The sequence below is a fragment of the Lactuca saligna genome, chromosome 7, assembly GCF_052625555.1.
Source record: "Lactuca saligna cultivar CGN05327 chromosome 7, ASM5262555v1, whole genome shotgun sequence".
Lineage (NCBI taxonomy): Eukaryota > Viridiplantae > Streptophyta > Magnoliopsida > Asterales > Asteraceae > Lactuca > Lactuca saligna.
The window spans coordinates 39,792,756-39,819,241 of NC_136423.1; the positions used below are offsets into that span (position 1 = coordinate 39,792,756).

At 33.5% G+C, this 26,486-nt stretch overlaps 2 protein-coding genes across 4 annotated transcripts; one reads left to right on the plus strand and one right to left on the minus strand.

The window, feature by feature from the left end:
* The first annotated feature begins 488 nt into the window (after positions 1-488).
* On the plus strand, positions 489-3,685 carry LOC145007596 (WD-40 repeat-containing protein MSI4-like). The gene is made up of 15 exons (XM_078966508.1): positions 489-824; positions 1,097-1,160; positions 1,236-1,322; positions 1,418-1,480; positions 1,566-1,631; positions 1,726-1,800; positions 1,897-1,972; positions 2,059-2,242; positions 2,328-2,409; positions 2,480-2,553; positions 2,640-2,751; positions 2,825-2,899; positions 3,018-3,094; positions 3,201-3,300; positions 3,382-3,685. The coding sequence occupies exons 1-15, from the start codon at positions 583-585 to the stop codon at positions 3,487-3,489; spliced, it is 1,485 nt and encodes a 494-aa protein (XP_078822634.1). The 5' UTR covers positions 489-582; the 3' UTR covers positions 3,490-3,685.
* Positions 3,686-4,119: 434 nt separating this feature from the next.
* On the minus strand, positions 4,120-10,339 carry LOC145007595 (protein transport protein SEC24 C-like). 3 transcript variants are annotated; one of them, XM_078966505.1, is made up of 25 exons: positions 10,195-10,339; positions 9,217-10,016; positions 8,897-9,133; positions 8,708-8,782; positions 8,512-8,610; positions 8,321-8,432; positions 8,112-8,239; positions 7,916-8,035; positions 7,732-7,812; positions 7,578-7,655; positions 7,394-7,486; positions 7,237-7,291; positions 7,060-7,136; positions 6,895-6,966; positions 6,746-6,829; positions 6,546-6,665; positions 6,406-6,474; positions 6,118-6,195; positions 5,881-6,019; positions 5,499-5,663; positions 5,259-5,404; positions 4,811-4,990; positions 4,611-4,699; positions 4,497-4,528; positions 4,120-4,415 (listed from the first exon to the last, which is right to left on the minus strand). In XM_078966505.1, exons 2-25 carry the CDS (start codon positions 9,979-9,981, stop codon positions 4,309-4,311), a joined length of 3,201 nt encoding a protein of 1,066 aa, XP_078822631.1. In that variant the 5' UTR covers positions 9,982-10,016; positions 10,195-10,339; the 3' UTR covers positions 4,120-4,308. The 3 variants fall into 3 exon arrangements, with proteins under 3 accessions (XP_078822631.1, XP_078822632.1, XP_078822633.1); XM_078966506.1 differs by lacking the exons at positions 4,120-4,415; positions 4,497-4,528; positions 4,611-4,699 and having other exon boundaries at positions 4,833-4,946; XM_078966507.1 differs by lacking the exons at positions 4,120-4,415; positions 4,497-4,528; positions 4,611-4,699; positions 4,811-4,990 and having other exon boundaries at positions 5,276-5,404; positions 5,495-5,663.
* Positions 10,340-26,486: the final 16,147 nt, after the last annotated feature.

Consider the following 26,486-nt stretch of genomic DNA (forward strand, 5'->3'; position numbering starts at 1 on the left):
ACTTTCAAGATATTCGAAATTTCACTATTATCATTCACTTACATCACATATTTTTGCCGAACACCAAACTACGTTATATATATTGGAGTTGAAAATGAAAATTATATAAAAGGAAGATAAATGTGTAAATTATAAAAATATTGGAAGTAAATCAAGTTAGAAATTAAATTATAAGAACATTGGACAATTAAAATGTATTATATGATAGAAAACGATGTAGTATGCTGAGTTTGGGTACCTAAGCTTATATACCCTTAATGGTATATTCACTTTTCCCATATATATATATATATATATATATATATATATATATATATATATATATATATATATATATATATATATATATATATATATATATATATATATCTTAAAATATAAAGAAAAAAAAACATTTATGTAGTTTACCGTATGTGTTACTATTGTACTAGTATATTACTGTGCACCGGTCCGACTCGGACTGAGTTTCTCTACTCTGGTTGGTAGGTCCCTTACCTCTCAAAGCTTTTTAGAGAGAGAAATAGGGTTTTAGAGAGAGAAAACCCCAAGGGTTTTAAACTTTCACCAAGAACCAATAATTCAATGGAAGAAGCTTCGTCGCCATTGTCGCAACCTAAAAAGAGAGGAAGGCCGAAGGGCTCCAAGAAGGTCGCCGCTGAAGACAGAGAAATTTCAAGTCCTAAGATGAGAGACAGAGTTACAGCTGCCGGAAACAAAAAGGCCGCCGTTGTCGACGATAAGTACAATAACTGGAAGTTTGTAGTCCCCATTCTGTATGACTGGCTTGCTAATCACAACCTCGTTTGGCCTTCTCTCTCCTGCCGGTATGAATATTTTCAAACTTACGATCGATTAGATCCCAATGCTCCATGATTCGACTTGCTTTTTAAAATGGTACAAAAAAAAACCCTAGAATGTCTACTGTTTTTTCAGTTCTTTCGAACACTTTCATGGTCCACTGGATCATTTTGTGCATCGATAGTTCATATAAGATTTACTACCTTGGAAAAAGGCTACATAAAACATCGAAACTTATGTAGGTTTTAATGGTTGCTTGTATCATTTTGTGCACCAATTATTCTTATTATGTGAATAGATGGGGTCCGCTGCTGGAACAATCGAAGAACAAGAGTAGGCAGAGGTTGTATCTTTCGGAACAGGTTAGTTTAGCAGTCTTCTTTCTCCTTTTTTAGGTTTTTGTTTTCATCCCGCCATTAATGGCGCTTCTTGTTTAGACTGATGGCAGTGTTCCAAACACACTAGTAATAGCAACATGTGATGTAGTGAAGCCAAAAGTTGCTGCAGCAGAACACATATCTCAGGTAAAAAGAAAAGTTTTTTTTACTCAAATTTATCATCTTCTTCTTCCTATTTCTTTTCAGTATTCCTTAACCGGTTATGTGATTTCTTCTTTTAGTTCAATGAAGAAACTCGCTCTCCATTTGTAAAAAAGTACAAAACCATCATTCATCCTGGAGAGGTAAAAATCATATACACAACCCGAATCAATCATTTCACACTATCAAAACGTGTCTTTTCCCTCATCTATATAACCATTTTTACAGGTGAACAGAATTCGGGAACTTCCACAAAACAAGAACATTGTTGCTACACATACAGACTGCCCAGAGGTTACAATCACGAATCATCCTTCCATACACTTTTATCACAGTAACAAAGTTTCATGTGATATTCCTAAAATACCCTCATGGTTATCCAATTCAGGTCCTCATTTGGGATATTGAAGCACAACCTAATCGTCATGCTCTTCTTGGAGCTGCTGTATCTCATGCTGATTTGGTCTGTTCCAAATTAGTATTATTTCCTTATTTATATTAGGAGAATCAAATTAATATTATTTATTTATTCTTTATTTTCTTTTTAAATTTCTTTCAGGTGCTTACAGGACATGCTGATAATGCAGAATTTGCTCTTTCAATGTGTCCAACTGAACCTTATGTACTCTCTGGAGGTCAAAAGATTCATAATTCTTTAAAGAAATAATATAAATTTATAACCAATTAAAAAAATTCCAACTTTTTATTATTTTTTTTACAGGAAAGGATAAACTGGTTGTTTTATGGAGTATTCATGATCATATATCAACATTGGTTGGAGAATCAAACACAACCAATTCTTCAGGGTCAATTGTGAAAACTTCTGATAATGCTTCTATTGGTCCTCGTGGGATATTTGAAGGGCATACAGATACAGTTGAAGATGTCCAGTTTTGTCCAACAAGGTAACTTTTATAAAATACCTACAAATTTCAACTTTTATATAATTATTTGATTTTGTGTTTCAACTTTCTGTATATGTTTGTAAAGTACACAGGAATTCTGTAGTGTTGGAGATGATTCTTGCTTGATACTTTGGGATGCAAGAGTTGGAACAAATCCAATCACAAAGGTTTGTTTTAATTTGTGGATTTTTATCACATTTTTATTTTATTTTTATATTTATAATTTCTTTAAAATAGGTTGAAAAAGCACATAATGCTGATGTTCATTGCGTTGATTGGAGTCCTCATGATGCAAACTATATTCTAACAGGGTAAATCCTAAAACCCTAAAACCCTAAAAAAACCTTAAAAACCATAAAAACCCTAAAATACTAAACCCTAATTTTGTAATTTTCAGGTCAGCTGACCATTCTGTTTGTATGTTTGACCGGAGGAATTTGGTTTCTGATGGAGTTGGATCTCCTGTTCATAAATTTGAAGAACACAAAGCTCCTGTTCTTTGTGTTCAGGTATTCAATTGCAAATTTACCTTTTTGCCCTTTCTTTTTGATTTATATTTAGAATTCTTTTTATGTTTTGTAGTGGTGTCCAGACAAACCTTCTGTGTTTGGGAGCTCAGCAGAAGATGGTTGTGTTAATATTTGGGATTATGAACAGGTAAAAAAAAGTCAAAATACATTGCTTTTTCTTGCATAAACCCATTTTTTATTTTTTTTATGTTTTTGTTTTGGTTTGTGTTGACTTTATATATATTTTGCATTATAATATGATTAAGGTTGGACAAAAGATAGAAAGGGGGACAAGATCTGCAAACTATGCTCAAGGGTTGTTCTTTAAACACTGTGGACACAGGTTTCAGTTTTTCATGTTTTTTTATTTTTTATTAGAATTATAAATAATTGACATGTTACATTAATATGATTACAGAAACTAATATTGTTATTTATATGTAATTCAGGGACAAAGTGGTGGACTTTCATTGGAATGCTTATGATCCATGGACTGTTGTGAGTGTATCGGATGATGTTGAATGTTCAAGTGGTGGTGGGACCCTTCAGGTAATTGATATATATATTTTATTTAATTTAATATTGAATATTTTGAAGAAGAGAAATAAAAAAGTTGGGTATTTATTGTAGATATGGCGCATGAGTGATTTGATATACAGACCAAGGGATGAAGTGTTGAGCGAGTTAGAGGCTTTTAAGGCTCATGTTGCTAGTTGTGGTCCAAGGGCATCATCATAGGATACAAGATGACTGTTTTCTTTGACTTTGGTTGACTTAAGCTTAGATTTTTCTGGATGTTTGTTTGTGTTGATGTTGAAAAAGTAAGTAGTAGGGGGATTTGTCTTTCTTATTTTTGGGTGAATTTTATGTAAGATCACATCTATTGACTATGTCTTTAATGGGCTTTCTATAGACCGGAAAATGACTTATTTTATATTGAATTTGAAACTATAGTAAGTACACAAAAAATTAATTAGGGACCAAACAAATCTAACTAAATTTAATATATTTATTTACTAGTTTATAATCCGTGGGAACCATGGTTATAATAATTAAACTTATAGTAAAAATTCAATATTATTAATTAGTTATTTTAAATAAATTATTAGTTTAAGAGATTTTTTTACTTATGTAAAATTATAATCGTTAATTCAAATAAATATGTAAAATTAATTTTTAATATATATTAGATATTTTTTATTTGTAAATTAATGAAAATATTAATATAAAATTTAAATTTTAAAATAAAAAATAAATATATTGACAAATAACATTACATTAATAAGAATGTCTAAAATATTTAAAATGAAGAACTAATATATTGATAAGTGGTAACATATTAATTAAGAGGTCTAATATGATGATACATGACAAAAAAACTACTCTTTTATTAGTATAAGAATTTATATTTAACTACAAATTAAACTAAAAAAAAAACTTAGAAAATTTAAGTTATAAACATAAACCAAAAACCCTATAAGATTTCAAAATTTTGCTCTTTTACTGTTGAAGATTTTTTTTTTTTTTTTGAAGTTAAATGTGAATCCAAAAATAGCATCAATTCATCTTGCTTTGAATTTGTCGATGAACATGCACTAGAAACTCAACATATGAGAGACCATTTGGAGACTTGTCTTCCACCATATACGAAAAGAACAACATTCCTGAAATTATATAAAAAAACTTAGATTAAATTTTTTTAAAAATGTTACACGGGGTGCTTTGTAAAATGATGAAAATGTTACCTGATTGATCTCCTTTCTTGCATAATTTCATGCTGCAAGAAAGAAAAATAATTTTAAGAATATAAATTAATTTTAATTAATTGGGACATAACTCATAAGTCACACAACACGTACCGAAGATAGTTACATCTTTGGCTTCTTATTTCATTTATAACCTCATTTAGCTTCTTTGACAAAGGATTACCATACTGTTGTAACACAAACTGAATATAAAAAAGAAACAAGTAAAACGACTATATTGCTCTTTATTTGATACTTTTACAAATCATATATTATATATTATTTATTTTTTTTAAAAAAAAAAGCAAGCGTACCTGAGTAGGAATTTCATCAAGCGAAGAAACGCCAAACAGTTTGCGAATTATATCAGGATCTACAGAGTTTCCAATATAAACTAAACAATCTTCACCATTTTCAAGAAGATAGATTCCATCATCACTCACATGTTCACTACACAAGGGAATAGCATGAGGAATCACAGATCCATCTGTCTCCTGTAACCCCAAAAAAAACAAAATTACATTTTTGGTCCCTGAGTATAGCTGATTTTTACAAATTTGGTCTAAAAAAGTTGCAACTTCGGTCCTTATTGGTTCTTGTAGATGTAACTTTTTGTCCATGTTCAAACTTCAGAGTAAAATTACTAATTTTGCAAATTTGGTCCTAAAAATAGTCATTTTACTTGGAACAAGGACCAAAATGTTACAAAAACCCTAAATAAGGACCAAAAATGTAATCTACTCTATTAAACATATAATATACCTTTGAATTGAGATCATGTACGCTTATCATCCTTGGGTACACAAGAGGGATTGCCAATTGAGTAGACAAAGGAAGAACATAATTAATCCAAAACGATCTCTCATCTATACGCCCATCACTTCGCAACCCAATACTTTTAATCAAAGCTAAACAAAAAAATAGGATAAAGATTAGAGGATGCCATTGCCACGTGGCATATCCATATGCTGACTCACCAAGAAAGATGAAAGATATACCTACCGAGAGTGTACAGAGGCAAAAGCTTGAGTGCTTCTGGAAGTATGAGCTGTCCTGATGATGACACGGTGGCACAAAATTTGCGATAAGAATGAAGAATGTTGATGCAAAGATTTGTCACTTGCTCCCTTACTTGCACTAATGGGCTTGAAGGGATTTCAATTGCAGCTGAAAAAAAAACAATAAATTAAATATCATTATATTTTGTTTTTTGTATTTTCGATGAAATTAATTAGTAGCTTTTCATCCTTAAGGTTTTTGTAATGTATTCCCTTTTTTTCATTATTAAAATGGAACATAGACCAAAAAAAACGTTAGGGACCAAAATTGCAAAAATAAGTTATACTCAAGGACGAAAAATGTAATTTACTCGATAAGAAAGTACCTTGTTTTAAAAAACATGAAAATTGGGTGTCCAGGTCAGCAGAGCGGAAAAGATTACTGAGCATAGTTGTACATGGTAAAGATAAGGTGGATACTCGTATTCTTCGTTGCCCATATACACTTGTATATAAAAGTGCACACTGTAAAAAAATATAAAAACAATATCATTTATAAAGCAACAAACCACATTTATTAAAAAAAAAAAAAAAAAAAACTATATTTAAAAATAAAAAAGTACCTGAAAAGCACATTCTGTGCCATCTTGCATTTTATCATCGTGTTTTAACGTTACCATTATCGTTTTGTCACAATCAATCTTGCAAAAACCACAATACAAATCAAAGTAATTTACAAAAATGGTCCCTCTACTTTCTAATTTTCACCTTGTTTAGTCCAAAACCGAAATTTGGTCCATAGGAAACCAAATTTGAAAAAAGAAATAGATTTTAATTTTGGACTAAACATGGTAAAAATCAGAAAGCACAGGGACTATTTTTGTCAAAAAATCAAGAGGAGAGGGACAAACCGCAGGGAGATCAATGTCTGTAGGAATGCGTTTGCAGAAGTTACCAAAGTATTCTTCTGCTTGAACACCCTACAGAATTTAAGAATTTTAAAAATAAATGTAAAATAAAATTATAAAAATTTAATTTACTAAAAGCTGACCTGGCTACATCTGACACGCATTACTGCTTCAAAACCTTGAGGTCTTGTGACATTCCATCGAAGATCATTATAAAGTTTTGCGGGATCAGAGAGAGCAGAAAAAGGGTGATAATAGTACACCTGTCATAAAAAAAGTCAACAAGTCAACGGCTGAAAATATTTATTAAAAAAAAAAAAAAACAAAAACAAAATGATATTACCTGCCCTCCAGTTGTCCTTGGAACAACGGAAACTGAAGCAATGTCCACATAACTTTGTGTTGTTATAAATACATCAACAGAAACCTGAAAAAAAAAATTAAAAAGTTATAAATATTTAAAGAACATACAACAATTTAATAACATTTAACCTGATACTCTGCAAATTCAATAGCCATTGTCTTTAAAGTCTTGTCTACTGGTTGAAGTAATTTATGAGGTTCCTGAAATTAAAAAAAAAAAGAAAGATATTATTATTAGTTTATTACAAATATAAAGAAATAAAACAATATGATTTTGTTTAATGTAGAAATTACCTTTTCTCCTGAAGATATATTACTTCTTCCTTCAGCTTCTCTAGCAGAAAGAGCGCCAATTCCAGCAGCAGGCAAGACTATGATAAAATACAATAATAGAATAATTATTAATATAAAACTATAAATAATTAATTAGTTATTAAGATTTAAGATAAAATAAAGTTGACACAAACTTACCTGATTGAAATACCAAAAGTTTTCCTCCAGTATTCTTCATTGCCAAAAAAGCACCCTGAGTGAAACAGAAGCAAAAAAACTTAAAACTTATGGTATAAATAATAAAATAAGCTGATTAATTTTTGAAAATATATTTATATATATTTTTAATTATTACCTTCATTCCAGCACCAAAAGCTGAATCAGCTGTTTTATTATTCTGAAACATAGTTGGGATGCTTTCCAGCAACAAATCTAGATGCTCACGACACTGTGATCATATAATTAAATACACTTAAAAAAATTATTCATAAGTTCCTGAATTAAAAAATAAAAAATAAAAAATATGAAAATTTTATCACCTCAGAAAGTTGAACAACAACATCTGAAGGGAGAGGAGTGTAAACATCATGTATGTCTGGAACTAAGAACATCAATGGCTGCAATAAAAATAAAGATCTTCAAATAATTTATTTTGAAAGTTTAAAACTTTTTTAAAAAAAATAAATAAATCACTTGTTGCAATGCGCGTTTCAGATTATAAAAATGGATAGTTGAGTCAAATGTAGCAATTCCCACTAGTGTCTTAGGACCCTCCTGCACCAATCATATTATTATTATAATTATTATTATTACAAATCAGTAATAAATTAATTTCAAGAGAAAATAAAAAATTGTAAATTTTTTATTACAAACTTACTGGAAGATCAGCAACAACTCGACTGATAGCACTACAAGCTCCAGCTGTAGCACCTGTTTGTATGGCATTCATTGATACATCAACAAGAAAGAAAAAGACAGCTGGCATTGGTTCCCTCACCTAAAAAAAATATAAATTAAAAAATATAGTTTCTATAAACTTATATAAACTTCAAGTTTTTGTTTATAAATCTAACCAGAAATTCTCTTGTAGCAACAAATTCAACTGTTCCTCTACATAACTCAGGCCTTTCATCAGCATCTCTCCTTCTTCCATCTGGACCTAAATTACACTGATATTCACGGGGAGTTTCATCCGTAAAACCTACAAATTTTTTTTTTTTTAATCACAATAAGTCAATAACATGAAATAGTAAATAATAATATTTCAACAATCAATACTCACCACAGAAGTTACAGATAAATCGTTTTCCTTGATCAATAAACTTCATGAATGGATTAATGTAGCCTTTGCAACGTGAACAACGAACTGGTCCACTTTCACCAAAGTCAACTACCTAAATTATAAATTTTTAGCAAATGAGAAACATAATAATACAAAAATTCAAATTTATTATTATTATTTTTTTAAATTACTTGAATAGGCTCTTCAGATGGATGAGGGAGGGCTAGGGGTTGCACCAATAAAGCCAAAGGCATCCCGGATGTGGTCAACAGATCAGAAGTGCATGGAATCTGGTCAAAGTCAAACAACAGAAAGTTTTACTTTTACAGTTTTACATTAAACTAAGCATAAAAAAAAAAAATTAAAAATGGAAATTAGTCAAATTACCTGATTAATTGTACACCTCATGTACCTTGGACTACAATTTCCAGTATCCCTTGCAATGAATTCACTTGTAGCAGGCTTTAGAATAAAACAACATATAGCATGTAGCATAATATGTGATATGTCATATACTCATATGTGAAAAGTGAAATAAATAGCAAAGAATTTAAGAAAATAGAAAATAGAAAATACCGGTGGAGGATTGGCTTGATTTCCTTGGCGGGTTTCGTGCAAAAGTATGGAGGAAGATGGAATAGGGCGGGGGATTTGGTTAGGGTCAATTCTTGAAGGTCCTGTGCCTACAGTGGGGCCCATGGTGGGTGATATTGTAGCCATTGATTGTTGATTTGGAAGTGATGGTTGCATCCCAATCATTCTTGGAGGTTGAGGAGAGACAGAAGAAGGTGGAGGTGGGCCAGGTGGCATATTCTAGAACATAGGAATAGATTTCATATAGTGATTCGAGTTGCGTTGTATTAATATTTAATAGAAAATAGAAAATGAAAACTTACTTGACGAGATTGCATTTGCCATGGTTGAGCTCCAAATGGAGGTATGCTTTGACCTTGGGCTGAAAAAGGAGGAGGTATGCCACCTGGAGGTGGTGCTGAAAAAGGTGGAGCTGGTTGTGGTTGTACTGGTCTTGGTGGTGCATTCATGGACTGGCTTCCAATGCTTGATTGCATATTTTGCCCCAAAAGGGGAGGACCAGGTGGCATGGTTTGTCGAGGTGGTGGAGGTCCACCTGATGGTCTTGGAGGGTTGGTAGGACCACCTTGCATGCCACCTTGTCCAAAAGTTGGCGGTCCATTACTCAATGGACCGCCATGTCCAGGTCCACCACCAGGGGAGGTTGAAAACGGACCTGGACGAAGACCTGGAGGAGCCATTGGCCTTGAAGAAGATGGAGGAGGTTGGTTACTACCAGGCGGACCACCACCACCACTAACACCACTAGTTGGTCGATTAGAGGCCATGAAAGGTGGCAATGCAGCTTGTGGTGGTCCGCTAGGTGGTGGCATTGCACCTCTAGGAACAACACCAGGTGGTGGTGCTCCAGGAAACGGGGATGAAGGAAAAGGTTGTGACTGGGGTTGGGGTTGTGGTTGTGGTCGGGGTTGGTGTCCAAAAGGGGGAGGCGGACCTCTAGGTCCACCACCGGAATTGGGTGGCTGATTAGGGCGATTGATTTGCAGGTTTTGCATGTTATTGGCAATCGAATTAGGGTTATAATTAGGCGGTAGATTACCGGGTCTAGGTCCACCGGGAGTTGCCATTGACAACGACCGTCAGAAGAACAAACAATTCCACACTACAATGCATCAATATCAAACTTTTATGCATCAAACATCAAGAAAAAACAGACCCCATAACAATAGAATTCACACGAATCACAACCGATAAACTTCACAAAAGCAAATGTAACATTCGACATGATCTGGAATAATCCTTTGAAATCAAGTGATACACAAGCAATTCAATGGACATACCTGTAGTTGAATTCCACTGATCGAACTGTGAAGATGGAATTATATGAAAAAGCGTTTGTGAAGAAAACCTAAGTAAGGATCAATGGAATTCAAGGTTAGCTATTGTTGCATCGTTACTGTTTTTTTGTTTCTTTCTGCATAATTGGCTCCATTTAGGAGTTGTACTTTATGCATTACTGATGGTACAGAACGTTCATGAGAAAACGGGTCACAGCAGTTCGGTAACTTACGGGTCGATTTAAATGGGTTGGGTCGTTAGCTTGGCAACTCGCTTTGTAGGTTTCAATGGGCCGCGGCCCATAATTGTTTTCTTGATTGTTGATTTTATATACATAAATTGTAATATTGTATCCTACATTTTTTGTTACTTATAAATGCTTACATATTATAAATGCTTACTAATTTTTGTTAAATTTTATAAATTCAAAAGAGAACATGCCGGAATAAATATGTAGTTGTATAAGACTCCTTGAAAAGAAGAGTATTTTACATTTTATACTTTGTATGAATTTCAAAGGGCATGCCATCTTAAAAGAAACAAAATTACTATTTAACATCTCATTAAATTTAATAAAACTTAACAAAAGATGAAATTTTTGTGATGAAGAGAGCATACTTTATAATAAAACACGAGCATGATACTTTTTAAAGTACGATCACTGTCTTTTTCTAAAATTATTTTACATGTTATACGTTATCAGATGTATCTTTAGTTCTTTGACAATTGTGCGTTTTAAATCAAACAAACGTCCACATCATGGTCTTGTCCACCTTAGTACAAATCAAATAAGTCCATCATATCATGTTTGTATACGGCTTTTCATAAATATGTCAATAATATAAAGTAGTTTATGTGTATACTTTCATTCAAAATTTATAATTTCTTTTGTAAAATGAAAGTTGATCAAAGGTTATGGGATCGATCAAGACCACTCGTAATGTGTGGGTCATGTTGTGTTGGACACACATGTGACTTGATGATGACAATTTATGGTGTGTGGGCCATATTTCATTGGATACACATGTGACTTAGAGATATCATCACCTTATTATTGAAACAAAACCATCATTAAACACAATGTCACTACAATCAATCGTACATGTGTTTCTTTTATGATCAAACACTTAAGATTTGGAATGTGGTTTATTTTAAATGATACATATAACATAAAGATTGTGTAATAACTACACATCAATATCATATCATTAGACATGTATTAAAAAAACTACATATCACATATAGTTTAAACCTAAGATTTCCTAATGGATTCTATTAAATTCATACATGAAAATGTTATGTATGCAAAATTTAAGGATCTTGAACAAGGAACAAGATCTTTTGTTTGAACTTTTATAGTACTCGAGAATCTTTCTCCAAGAAGTAAGGGACCGGGAGTATGGGTCAAGTGTCGAACATATTGAGTATTTGGTTATGTTTAGAGAAAAACTTAAGGATTAGAATTTGGATGTGACATGTGTATATTATATAATATAATATTTATATGTTAATATAGTAAATATTACATGAAGAAAAGAAAATATTAAGTTGGTTGATTAGCAACCAAAGATTAGTTGGTCTAATTGGTGATTAGTCGGTGACTAGTTGAGAACCTTAATTATAATCAGTTAAATTTTAAATAAATAAATATGACTAATATGATATTAAAATAGGTAAATACGATTAATATCATATAAAAAATAAGTTAATATATGTAATCGATACGATACGGATAATTCTTCAAATAATTTTTATTGACATAAACGCCTTCAAGATGTTAAAAATTCATTGATTTCGACAATTCCACTAATTGTTTAGATGCCACCTAATCAATCGCGTACCTTATAGTCGATGTTTTTACGACTCTATTGTTTACAACACTGGTTTATAAAACCAGGTGCAGAAAAATCAAAAGAACAACGATCAAATCAATGTTTGAAGAAATAAAAACTTAAATATTGAAAAAATGTTATAATAACAAAATCACTTTAAAACAATTTCATTATCATGCCACCTCCACTATCAGTTAAAAGAAAAGATTTAATCAGATCCATCATATAAAAAGTTAAATTTAAGGAAATAAAATATGTGATACATAAGAAGGTATTGTGCCCTACACAAATACGACACAAGCTCAACTATATATATTTTTTTCTAGTTCTTGAGATATCTACATCACCTTTCAAATATCTGGAAATTTGTATTACCATATGTTTACAATAATTTAAAAGCATTATAAGTATGTTAAATCAATCATATCTTAGAAACCATTTTTAGTATATTTAGTTGGTTTAATTAATCATTATGCCAATATTTGGTAATATTATATCATAAAATATTTTAGTTGATGTAGCAACATACCCACTTTAGGTATTAGTTTGGCAACTCTAAAGTAGAGCACTTGCTTTAAAACAAAGTTAAGATAATATTTATATTATGATGGTTAAACGTTGTAAATAATATTTATTTATAGAAAGTTATAATGTTTTTATTTTTAGGAAACTCTTTAAGTTAAATTTTGTTATTTATAATTTTATATTTGGTTTGGATTATGTTTGACGTGGCTGAAAAAGTTGTTGCTAGCTGAAAATATAGCGGCTAACTAAAAACTTAGCTGTTAAAAATAATATTTAATAAAAATTAACTAAAAGGTTAGGTGAAAAATATAAAATAACATAAAAACATATTTAAAAAAATATACTTTTAGGTGAAGGGAGTAGGAAGTAGAGTCGGACATATATCAGGCAGACAACCGGGGATTGATGTGAAGTTCGGCAAAAAGAAGAATACTACCTTCACATCTTGGCATACCGATGTTTTATGTGGATTTTGACATATTCTATTGGTGATATGGAGTTCAACATCCTCTCCGCGACACTTTACAACCTTATAATTAATTAATGATATATTTCAAAAAATTTAAAATTAATTAAGGGCTTAAAATGACTAGTTTGAATAACTTTTAGGTTGACTAACTTTTTATATCTAGAGTAAATTACATGAATGGTCCCTATTGTTTAGGGTAAATTACACGGTTGATCCCTAACTTATTTTTTTAACTCGGAAGGTTTCTATTATTTGTTTTTGTTACGCGCTTGGTTCCTACTGTTTGTTTTTGTTACGCGTTTGGTCTTTGTCTTACCTACGAAAACTATTGGGCAAATTACACAGATGGTCCCTATGGTTTAGGGTAATCTGCATGCTTAGTCCCTAAGAACTATTTTTAACTCAAACCGTCCTTAATTGATATTTTTGTAACACGCTTGGTCCCTGTCCGTTCTAAAAAGACTGATTTGCCCTTACTAATTTCTTTTACCTTTTTAAAATTATTAGTTAATTAATAATATATATTAATTAAATATGAAAAGTGTATTAATTAAATATATATTTGTTTGATTCAAGATCCTACACCATCGTACCCTCCTCCCCTCCCCTTCCCTGCCTCCTTATGTTTAGTTACTGGAAAATCTGACTCCATTCGCCGGAAAAATCCAACCTCAACCAGAAAACGCCGGACTCCATCGGAAAACACTAGGTTCCACCGAAATCCAAACCAAAAATCATTACCAATACCATGGAAATCACCCAGAATTCAACAGAAAATACCTATCGTTCAACAACAAATGTGAAAAATACATCTCAAACCAAAACATTTAACTAAGATCAAAACCAAAATAAAACCTGAAAATCAAATCTAAAACCAAAATGGAACAGAAGATCTTGGATCTGTCAATTTTTTTCTTCACAGTCTCTACATTTTGGGGTGAAAGAATAGAGAAATCAAGTATGGTTAAGGGAAGATTGGAATCGGTATTAGAACCCATGGATTTAGACTGCCACAGGGGGGGATTTAATCATCGGAAATCAAACTGATTTCTACAGTAGATATGAAATTACATGAATCCAAAATTAAAGCTAAAACAAAATCATGAAGCACAAAGTGCAACCCGGTTGCAAATAGGGTGATGAAACACCGTTGGTGCTTTATCAAAAGCAGTTGTCGATGATAATACTTTGTGGAACGGCGATGTCAAGATTGAGGAAGTGGGGGACGAAGGAAATAAATGAGACGTAGGTCTCATGTCCGGCAAACACGACCACCCGATGATCGGTATACATCCGACGACCACCAAAAGAAATTAATTTCTGATGTTCAACCATTGGCGACTGGTTGCCGGAATATGAGAGGGAGACGAGATGGTGATGATGCAGGTTTGGGGGAAAAGATTCGTGTTCTCATGAGAATGAAGGAGGGGTATTAAGTTAAGTTGGGGTGTCCTTGAATCAAACAAATATATATTTGATTAATACATTTTTCATATTAAATTAATATATATTTTTAATTAACTGATAATTAAAAAAAGGTAAAAGAAACCAGTAAGGGCAAATCAGTCTTTTTAGAATGGACAGGGACCAAGCGTGTTACAAAAATATCAATTAAGGACGGTTCGAGTTAAAAATAATTCTTAGGGACCAAGCATGCAGATTACCTTAAACCACAGGGACCATCCGTGTAATTTACCCAAAACTATTATTTAAATAAGAAAAAATGGTGGGGTAGGTAAGATAAGGTGAAGAGGATGGGGTGAGGGAAAAATAATATTTTTAGATAAGACATACTAATCGCATAACAAAAACAAACAGTAAAAACCTTTTAAATTAAAAAAATAAGTTAGGAATTAAACACGTAAATTACCCTAAACCATAAGGATTATTCGTGTAATTTACTCATATCTATAAACATAAAAAATAAAAAAAAAATAAAAAAAAAAAAAAAAAAAAAAAAGCTAGTTGTATACCAAACACAATCTTGAACTTAAAATATTTACTATATTTTTTTATCATTCTATAATTTATTAAATATCTATAATGTAATAATCTTTAAGATTAAATATTAAAATGAATATTGTAGTTTCTACATGTTAATATTTTAATTCATTTCAATCTTCGCTTTATTCAACTATATTTTAATTTTTATTATTTATTTATTATCCTCAATAAGAATCAAAACGTTGAACAAGTCGATTGTGATTTATAAAATATCGGATTTTATTAGAGGTGGGTAGAGTAGTTTTGTACGGTTTTAGTCGATCAACTATTTTGTCTATTGTTTAATATTTTATTAAATAATCATAAATACCATTTTTAAAAAAAAAAATCTTTTACGAGATTTGGGAGCATTCAAATATCTTGAATGACTTTGAAAATGTTTCATGATTGAAAATTTTAAGTTATAAAATCATGATCGTAAAACATAGTAGAAATTAGAAAATCTTATCAAAATGAACTAGCATTGAGATTTACTCGCAATGTCTCGTTAGTACAATACATATTAGAATTTGATGTTGCTTAATATATCGATGATGAAATCAACTTTAATCACTATTTCAACATGGATCAAAGTTATTCTAGTTTTTATAAGCCCTACCGCAATGAAACCATACAATAATATTGGTGGAGGAGCAAGACTTGGTGCCTAAATCAACAAAATGGTTCATCTTAATTTCAAACCGGTTAAAGATGACTACACGAGTCTTCAACCGACAAGAAGTTGGACTAAGTGATGAAATTGTTAAAGAATGACTTCAAACAAGAGAAAACTGATTTCAAAGCAACTTCAATGTTGTGGAGGGAGAGAGTTGCGTCTGGATGCAATGGCGCCGCCCATGAGATCAAGCTCATCAATTCTTAATTAAGTGACCATTTTTTTGGCGAGGTTGACGACTGTTTGAACTTCTAGCAATTGTGTATCAATACTCAGGAAATTATTGTATTGTTGTTTTCTCTCGGCTAACTCTGGCGATTTTGGACCTCCTGGGATCGGCGGGATCAAATGTTGATCATAATTCTTTTCTGTTCGATTGATGAAGTTTATCGGAGTGTTTTGGTGGTACGTGTTCATTGATCAGAATATGAAACTCGGTAGATCAATAAAAGGGTTCTCATAAACCCTACTTGGAGCCTAAGTCACGTTTTGGGAATGATATAATTTTTCTAGCGTAAGCCCTACTATTTCTTTTTTCTACATTACGAACTTTACTGATTATATTATTCAGAATGATTTAAGACGTGCATGTGAATGTATTAGAAAAGTTTATGATGTTTTTATTTCCAAGAAGTTGCCTCGGTTGGGAAAAAGGTTTGTGTTTCTTAGATTCTTAGGCAAAGTTAATGTGGGGGATACGATTAAGAAGTTATGTGACATTTGGTTTGGTTATCATAAGCTATTTGCTTCTTTGCATGGAGAAATTCGGTTAAACCATTATTTTACAAAGCTCCTATAGATAATTTTAGGGTTGAGAAGGTTGCATCCCCAACTCTTTCTTATGCTAATGTGGTTAGATGCTCTTCCAACGTTAAATGTGATAAACCACATATGGATGAGGTCCTTGTTCTTCAATCCGATGACTATATTGTTGAGAAGAGAAAAAGAGCTTGCCTCGTAAAAGTTAGAGACTTTATTACTTTACCAAATATTCGTTTGCTTTGTTATGGTAAAGGTTTTGTTGATTTTGATGTTCGGTATGTTGGTGGATTGTGGGTTATGTTGGAATTCAAAGGTAGGGAAGCTTGCAAAAATTTCATGACTAATGATGCGTTGAATCATTGGTCAGTGGAGAAAAGAGAATAGGATAGAAAATTTCTTCCATTAGATAGGTTTGTTTGGGTTGATATTGAAGGTGTTCCACTATGTGCTTGGAGCAAAGATGCTTTTCGAAAGATCTTAGCTAAATGGGGAATATTTGCACATCTTGAAGATGACCTTGGTGAAGATGTTTATAAGAATCGGGTTTTCATTTTGACAAATTTCCAAGGGATTATTTCAGAAGATGTCAAGATTAAAGTTGATGATAATGTTTATACGATCCAGGTCAAAGAAGCTTCGGGGTGGATTCCTTCCTTCTCTTCCGATTTCCCTAAAACTACATTAGATCATTGAGAGACTCATGGGCCATTTGAGGAGGAGGAGTGTTCTCAAGATGATAATGATAAAGATGTAGTACCAGAGGATCCTTTTGGTATTTATGAAACTTTGAATAATATACATGAAGAAGTATTGGGAAATGGTACGCAATCTGGGATTCGTGAGGAAGGTGTTGACACAAGCACCCCCACCCAAAACAACCTATGCAACCGATCATTTCATAGCAGCTTCCCCAGTTGTCCGTCCCACTGAGCATCTTCATTCTTCGGCTGTTTGTTGTCCCAATACTCCAGCAGCTCCTATTACGCCACCTATTGTCGTTATTGCTGCTGTTGACGAGGCTGAAGCAGCCTCGGGTTTCTCCAAAGATGCTCATTCGGTGGGTTTTTGTGGGGGGTTATGGTAGGATGTCGGGCGTGTGTATGTCTGAAGAGTCACTTTCTCATCCTCCCGGTTTTTCTAGTTATATGGGGTTTGAAGAAAATGGGAATGCTCCTTCTACAAAACATTCTTTCCTTGTTGAAATCCAAAAAACTTTGGATATTGGTCGAGTTATGGGGTTATATATGGATGATCGTTTTGATCGTGTGAAAGAAGTTGTACAACGTCACGGGGTTACTCAAATAATAACATGAATTGTCTATCCATCAATATTCAAGGAGCGGGGTCAAGAGACAAAGGGTATGGATTCGGTCTCTTTGTAAAAATTTTAAGGTGAATTTTTTGGATATTCAAGAATCAAAATTGGAAGTTGTGGATTTATTTGTTGCTCGTTCATTTGGGGTAACCCTTCTTTTCATCATGATTTCTTACCCTCTCGTGGAGCTTCAGGTGGTATTATTGCTACTTGGAATCCGGATGTCATTTCTCAAAAGAATGTTATTTTTTTTTATTATTATTTTTTTATTGTGGTGGAGGCTAATTGGATGAGATCAGGTTTAGAGCTGATGCTTATTGTTGTTTATGCTCCACAAGATGCTGATCTTAAGAGAGCTCTTTGGATGCAAATTCTTCAGTGGTGTTTATTTTTCTGGAGAATGCATTATTATGGGAGACTTTAATGTTGTCAGGGTGGAATGGGAGAGATTGGGGTCACAATTTAACCCAACGACTGCTTCTGTTTTTAATCTTTTCATCGAGTAGGCTGATTTGGTTGATATTCATCTAGGGGCTCCCAGATTTACTTGGAGTGATAAATGGGGTTCTAAATTCAGTAAACTGGATAGATTTTTAGTCACAACTGGATTTTTGGATTACTTCCCTCATATAGATGGTTTGCTTCTTGAGAAGAAGATCCATGATCATCAGCCTATTCTTCTTATGGAGCATAAAGCTGATTTTGGCCCTCTTCATTTTCGGTTTTTCCATTCAGGGTTTGATATGGAAGGTTTTGATGATGTTGTCAGACATTCTTGGGCAATTGGTGTGGAGTCTAACAACCTATGGGTTAGATTTAAGAAGTAGCTTCAACTTCTTAAATCTAATATTCAGGTCTAGAATTTTGATTCCCATATTCGGTGTGGGTTCAAAAGGATGATGTTACAGGATTCTTTATAATCTATTGATGCTCAGATTATGGAGGGTGATGGTTCGACCTCTCTTAGGGAGCTTCAGGTAACGAATCTTAAGGAGCTTAATGAGTTAGATCATCTTTCTAATGTTTACCTTGCACAAAAAGCTAAGGTTAAATAGGTTATTGAGGGGGACGAAATTTCAGGTTACTTTCATGGTGTGGCTAATCGAAAGAGGCACCAACTTACTATTCGTGGGATTTTTATTGATGGTGTCTGGGTGGATGATCTGGGTCGGGTGAAAGAAGAATTCCGGCTTTTTTACCAAAATCTTTTTTCTAAGCAGCCATGGCTTAGACCTAAGGTTTATGGGGCTCATTTCTCTTCTCTTAATGTGAGTCAGATTCTTTCTATTCAGTCTCCTTTTTCACAGGAGGAGATCAAGAGGGCGGTTTGGGACTGTGGATCCTCCAAAGCTCCGGGCCCGGATGGTTTTTCTTTTGGTTTTAATAAAAAGATATTAAGATCTTCTTGACGTTGATGTTGTGGATTTTGTTTTTCACTTTTATCAGCATTCGAGTATCCCTAAGGGTTGTAGTGCTTCCTTCTTTACGGTTATTCCTAAAGAGTGTGATCCTAAAATAGTTCACGACTTTAGACCTATTAGTTTAATTGGTTGCCAATAAAAGATAATTAGTAAACTCTTAGCTAATAGATTGGTGGATGTTATTGGGTCTGTGGTGAGTTTGGAGTAGTCTGCTTTTATTAAGGGCAGACAGATACTTGACGGTCCTTTCCTCCTTAATGAGGTGGTTGCTTGGTGTAAGGCTTCTAAAAAAAATCCATTTTTAATCTTTAAAGTGGATTTTGAAAAGGATTATGATTCCCTCTCATGGTATTACCTTCTTGAAATTATGGGCATTATGGGATTTGGTCAGAAGTGGTGTGGATGGGTTATGGAAATGCTTAGATCCGCTAGAGCTTCAATGTTGGTTAACGGTTCTCCTACACAAGGATTCCATATTTAGAGAGGGTTAAGACTAGGAGATCCTTATTCTCCTTTTATTTTTATCTTGGCTATGGAAGGGCTTCATGTTGCACTTAAAAGGGCTTGCATGGTGGATGTTCTTAGAGGCATCTCTATTGGTGATGTAGAGATTTCGCGTCTCGTTTATGCAGATGATGTTATTGTGCTTTCCCCTTGGAGTCTCGATAATGCTACCCAACTTATTCGTATTTTTTGATGTTTCTTTCTGGCTTCAGGTCTCAAAATCAATTTGCTTAAAAGTAAATTGATTGAGGTTGGGGTTCCTCATTCGATGGTTACGGATGTGGCTAGATATGTGGGGTGTGGGGCCGATATCCTTCCATTTGTCCATCTTGGAGTGTCGATGGGTGATAATATGGGTCGGGTGAAGGCTTGGTCTACTATTATTGATAGATTTTGTGGTAAACTTGTGGTGTGGAAAGCCAAATCTCTTTCTTTTGGGGGTCGGTTTACTTTGATCAAGTCTGTTCTTGGCTCTGTGGGAAGTTACCTTATGTTCGTGTTTCCTACTCGTGTTACCGTTCTTCACATGTTGGAAGTTATGAGAGCTAATTTATTTCGGGGGTTTGACTTGGAGGAGAGGAAGATGCATTGGGTGAAGTAGGTAAAAGTTCTAGCTTCTAAAAAGGAGGGTGGCCTTGGTGTAGGAAGTCTTTTTGCTTTTAATAGAGCTATGGTGTTTAAATGACGTTGGAGATTCTTTCATGATTCTCATATTCTTTGGTTGAGAGTGGTTAAAAACATTTATGGGTTTGATGGTGGTATTGCTACTTTGTCTCCTCGTCGGTCTTATTTAGGAACGTGGAGTAGTCTCATTCGTATGATTGCTAATGTCACACCCCAAAACCGAGAACGGTGGAAACGTTCTGGGGCGGAGGACATCATGTATAGTATCACAACACGGTAATAGTAAACAAGTAAACAAACATCATCCATTGCATTAAATATATAATTTTAATACATGTGTGTTCTTTGTAATGTAATAGACACCAAAAATGAATGATCAAAATAAAAGATGATTCTTGTTTGTGCTCCGTCTTCTCAAAAACCTGTCACCGGTACCTGTCTATTGATGACCTGAGAATACAAGTTATTTTGAAAGCATAGATCAGCATTTAAGCTGGTGAATTCATAAGTATTTTAGTGTCTTTGATTTGTAAAACTGTAAGGAAAAGACTTGTAAATGTTTGATGAAAAAGTTCGTATAAGTGTGAAAACCCTAGGAAATACTATATTTCCTACTAGTATAAAATGTAGTCTTCTACCAAGACCCGATAGTTTTGGAGGTTTGTTTCTCCGCATGAATGAAGGTTTTTCCCCATGTAGCTATTATTATCAAAATATAGTCTACCTCATTGTTTATGTTAATGTGTCATAAAATAAAAGTAAAAGGGAAAATTATATAATCATTGAAATATTATCCTTTGGTACTAGGATAAACACGGCATAGTAACTTGTCGAATAGTATTAACCGTAGACATCCGTCAGTGTGCATTTTTCCTCTGTAGCTAATAGTTGGGTGTAGAATGGTTAGTCCCGTACGTATATCATAGTATCTATTCATATAATATGTAATAGTATCTCATCATATATTATGTAATAGTATCTCTTCATATAGTATGTAATAGTATCTTTTCATATAGTATGTAGTACATTTGTATAGACTCATGAATGAACTGACTCTTGTATGTTCCATTTGTACTAGGAATAGTAAATAGTATCTCCCAAACTATACCTATTATTGTTTACTAGTAATGTAGTTTGAAGTGTCCATGTATGTTTATACACCTTTGCTATACAAGGTGTTGGAGCTGAAGTCACAGCCATCTTATCCAATACATATATATATATATATATATATATATATATATACACACACACACACACTTACTGCATAAGTGTATAGATATGGTATTTAAGAATACATAAGTGGAAAAGAGGTTTTTGTAATACATTTTAAAAGGTTTGAAACTAGATATGGTATTTAAGAATACATAAGTGGAAAAGAGGTTTTTGTAATACATTTTAAAAGGTTTGAAACAATAAATAATCATGACTTGATGTTAGCTTATAAAACGATTTAACAGTAGTTTGTTTGATAAAACGATTTTCAAGTATAGTAAATCCATCTGTTTGATAGTTATTAATCACATGCGATTGATATAATAACTATGATATTCAACTTGTATTCCCCCCATAAAAGCATTTAAAAGCATGCAAAAGCATTTAAAAGGTTGTTTAAGGGGTATGAACTCACCTAAAATGAGTGATGCGATAGTAGGATCGGTAAAGGACGCTAAGTGTCAAGTGAGGACTTGAACACACACAATGATCCTAGTTAACATATAATAAAACATATATGTATCTAATTAGTCATTTAACAACTAATTAACCAAGTAAAAACACCCTAGGACATGGAAACACTTTGATTCAAGTGTTATAGGCACCAAAGGGTTGCATCTAAAGGTTGTATGGCATGACATTGGAGTTTATGGCCCAAGGACCACTCCTTATGGAGTTTACGGCCCATGACCATTTCCCCATGATTTTATGGCTATAAAATCATGGTACGAAGTTCCATATGGTGTTTTGAGGTCTTATAATAAGTCAAGATTGAGCATCCATTGATCAAGTCCAAGCCTTAAGAAGAATTAGGGGCACAATTTCACCACTTTGTAGAGTTTACGGCCTAAGGACCATTTCCTTATGTGTTTACGGCCGTAAACACTTATGGGGACATGGTTTCTTTGTTGTTTAAGGTCCTAAACACTTCAAGGAAGGATCAAGACTAGCATCCAATGCTTAGGAAGGGACTAGGGCTCATTTAACCCCAATTAGAAGAGTTTACGGCCCAAGAACATCCCTTTTCCGTAAACACCATTGATCATGTGTTTCTTGATGTTTTATAAGTGTAAACAAGTTCATTCTAAGCACACAAGAAGCTTGGGCAAGTGTACTTACAAGATAGAAGCTTGATTGGGTGTTTAAGGTCCAAGAACACTAGTGTGTGTTCTTGGTGTTTTGAAGAACACTTGAAGATCTAAGTGAAAATCAATAATGAATGGATGAAATGATGTATAACAACTAGATATTAGGTTATAACAACAAATCAAGTTAAGAAACACTTACGTTTTTGGAAGATCGGGTGAAGAACGGGATGCTACTTGAGAGAGAATGGTAAGTGTTCTTGAGTGTGGAAGTTAAGAAATGAAAGAAATGGGGAGTAAACTCATGCCTAAGACATGAGTTTGCGACCTTATGGGAGTTCACGGCCCAAACTCCCTTTGTTTGGCCGTGAACACCTAACTAAGGTGTTGGTTGTTCCATTGTTACCCCGATATCCTATAAACTACATCCTTTTATCCGTTCGTTTCAAGAATAATTATTAAAAATACTCAAACGGACTTTAAACCGGCTAAAATTTAGCAGAAAAGTATTTAACTTTTAATTGAAGTGCTTGACTGTAGGGTTTGTACGAATGAAAATTTCGGGTTGTCACAGCTAATATCCAGGATACGGGTAGGGATGTCAAAAACCCCTGTGGGACCCCGATACCATTCGTGACTAATTTTTAAAAAAAATTCGGCAGCGGGGTCGGGGGGATGGTGAGATTAACCCCCGTTTATTTTCGGGACCGGGGTCAGGAGTGAGTATTTTCGTCTCGTACTGCAGTGGGGGCCCTGTTTATGTATATATATATATATATATATATATATATATATATATATATATATATATATATATATAATGTAAAATACGAATGAGAAATTAGGGCTTCAACTTTCTTCGGTCTTCAGAATTGATTGACGACCTACTAGCTTCGAATGGACTTCAGCTTCTTTCTCGTACTCCGACTGCGACTTCTTCAACTGCCACCCAAGACGCGACTGGCGACCGACGAACCGCATTTGACGTTTCCCGTCACTGCCGTCGACGCCCTTCCGCATTTCATGATAATGTACCCTTAATATCCTTCTTTCAATCTGTGATACAATTGAGACTTTAGAGTTTGATTTATGGATTGTTTGATTTACCCTTGACTGTTGGCTCACAATTTCTGTTTCTCAATGATTTCTCACTGATTGTTTGTGTAACACTGTTTTCTCAATGTCTTTTATATTATATCAGTTCATACTTAACAAAGCTTTTAAATAAATGAAGAGTATAACTCAGTAACGCAACAACATATAGAGCTATCTTTATCTTTTCCTGCATTATACCTTTTGGCTTAAAATCATACTAATTGAATTACACTGTAAATTGACAGCAAATGAAAATGTAAGAAATCGGCTAGCATTTAAATACCAAATGAATCCAACAAGAATTCAGATAAATTGATAGCGAAGCAACTAAAATGCATGGAAATCAAAGAAGAAATTGATATCACTGTGTGTATGGTATACCTTTTCTCAGACATTAAGCATTGAAGCTTCGATTCTTGACCAAATTCATAAATTAGAGCTGAAAATATAAAATTATATGGGGTGTAATTGAACAGCTAAACAAATTTGCTTACAATGAAACATGCATGTAGAATGTAAAGAAATAGGGAATATTTTGGGAATATTTTGGTGTTGTGTTTTAGTAATTGGGATCTTACGGTAGTTGTTAATTCTTTACAGATTTTGTTATTTACGAAAAAATAATGCTGATTTTTATATTTGTGTGAGCCATTTTTAGATTTTTGTAATCATGTCTTCAGCAGAGTCGAATCAACCCAATGATTCAAACACGGTTAATGATACCGCAAATTCTATAGTTAACTTTAACGAGAAACAAATGGAATTTATATCTCTAATGTGGCGTCATTTCACCTATGAAGAAGTTAATTGAACCAAAAAGGCTATTTGTAAGTATTGTAGAAAGGAAATTACTTATACAACAAAAAATGGAACCAACGGGATGCATACTCACCATAAGTCATGAAAAATACGAAATGGGCAAAAGAAAATTGATGATTTTTAGAGTCAGTTAACTGGAAAAAGATCTAAGACGGATGAAAGTGGGGGATCAACTTTAGGAACATATCGGTTTATGGCGATTTGCGAACCGATCTTGCTAAAATGATCACAAAACATGATTACCCACTTAGAATTGTTGAACACGAAGGCTTTAGAGATTTTTGTCAGGGGCTCCAACCACTTTTTGGGCCTATTTGTAGAAACACAGCAAGATCTGATGTCATGAAGTTGTACGGTGAGGAAAAGACAAGGATGATGCATTTTTTGGAGAGTATTCAAGGTAGGATTGCAATAACTACCAACATGTGGACTACCAACTACCAAAAAAAGGATACATGACAGTGACATCCCATTTCATTGATGATTCTTGGCAATTAAAAAGTTGACTTTTGAGGTAATACTTAATTTATATTAATTTGTTTAATCTATCAGTATGCATTATTTAATTAAATTGAATTTATTTTGTTAACTGGTAGGTTTATATATGTGTCATGTCCCCATACTGCTGAGAAACTAACTAATGTGTTGATGGATAGTTTGTTGGACTGAAACATAGATAGAAAATTATCAACTTTAACTGTTGATAATTGTTCAACAAATAATTGCATGATAGATTTGATGGTAGAAAAACTTCCTTTTGATAGCTCGATTTTGGGCAGAAGCTTGTTTCATATGTGATGTGTTGCACATATTTTGAATTTAATTGTGATGAGTGTGTAACGCCCGCAGATCTGGCTAGACAATTTAGAGGAAATAAGTGTCGAAAATGACTTTTCAACAAATGAATATTTAGAATAAATAATCTTAACCAATTTGTAGAATATATCTCAAGGGTTCCGTACATATAAAGAACGCGGAAATCCGAGTTATAACGACGACGTTATGGTTCGTCGAAGTTTTACGGCAAAACCGACATGACACCGGGAGACGTAAATAGAGAATTTTCGATAGAGGACTTTTTGGCCTTATTGATCTAAAACAAAAGTTGTAGTATACGTTAAACCGAGAGCGTTCATAAAAAGAATGCCCAAATCTAACTTCGTATGAGGAAGTTATGAATTTTCTAAGATTTGGCATAGTAGTGCACGACCCGAAACTCGAATTTTAGATTGAGCGGTTTTTGGACTCTGCGACATAAATGGGAGTTAAATATCTCATTAATAGGAAGTCAACAATAAAAACACGGACAGAAACGGAGTCCGTATGGAAGAGTTACAAATTTTTCGCGGTCATTTAACAGTATAATCTCCTCCTACTGTTAAATTTAAGATCGGTCGAGAATTAGCCGGTGGAGTCAAAATGAAAGTTGTAGATCTTATTTTTACCTACACGTGGATATAAAAAATTTCAAAAATGGAGCTCGTATGCAAAAGATATGGACGAAGCTTAGTCTCTACTCTTCGAGCGAGGTGAATTCGATACAGTTTTGTAAATCCAAGATAGAAAGAGAATTAGCCAATGGGGTCTAAATGAAAGTTGTAGTACTCGTAAATACCAACATGTGGATATGAATAACATCGAAAACGGAGCTTGTATGTGAAAGATATGGACAAAGCTTAGTCTCTACTCTTTGAGCGCGATAAATACGAATAGTTTTTGTAAATCTGAGATAGAATGAGAATTAGCCGACGGGGTATAAATGAAAAATGTAGTACTCGTAAATACCAACGCATGGATATAAAGAACGTAAAAAACGGAGCTCGTACGGGGAAGATATAGACGAAGCTTAGGGGCTACTCTATGATAAAATCCCTATAAATAAAGGATAAATCATTCATATTTTCTTCACACATAAGCCTTTATTTCTCTCTCTAACTTCTCTCTAGCCTCCCTAAACCCCTCCCAAGTC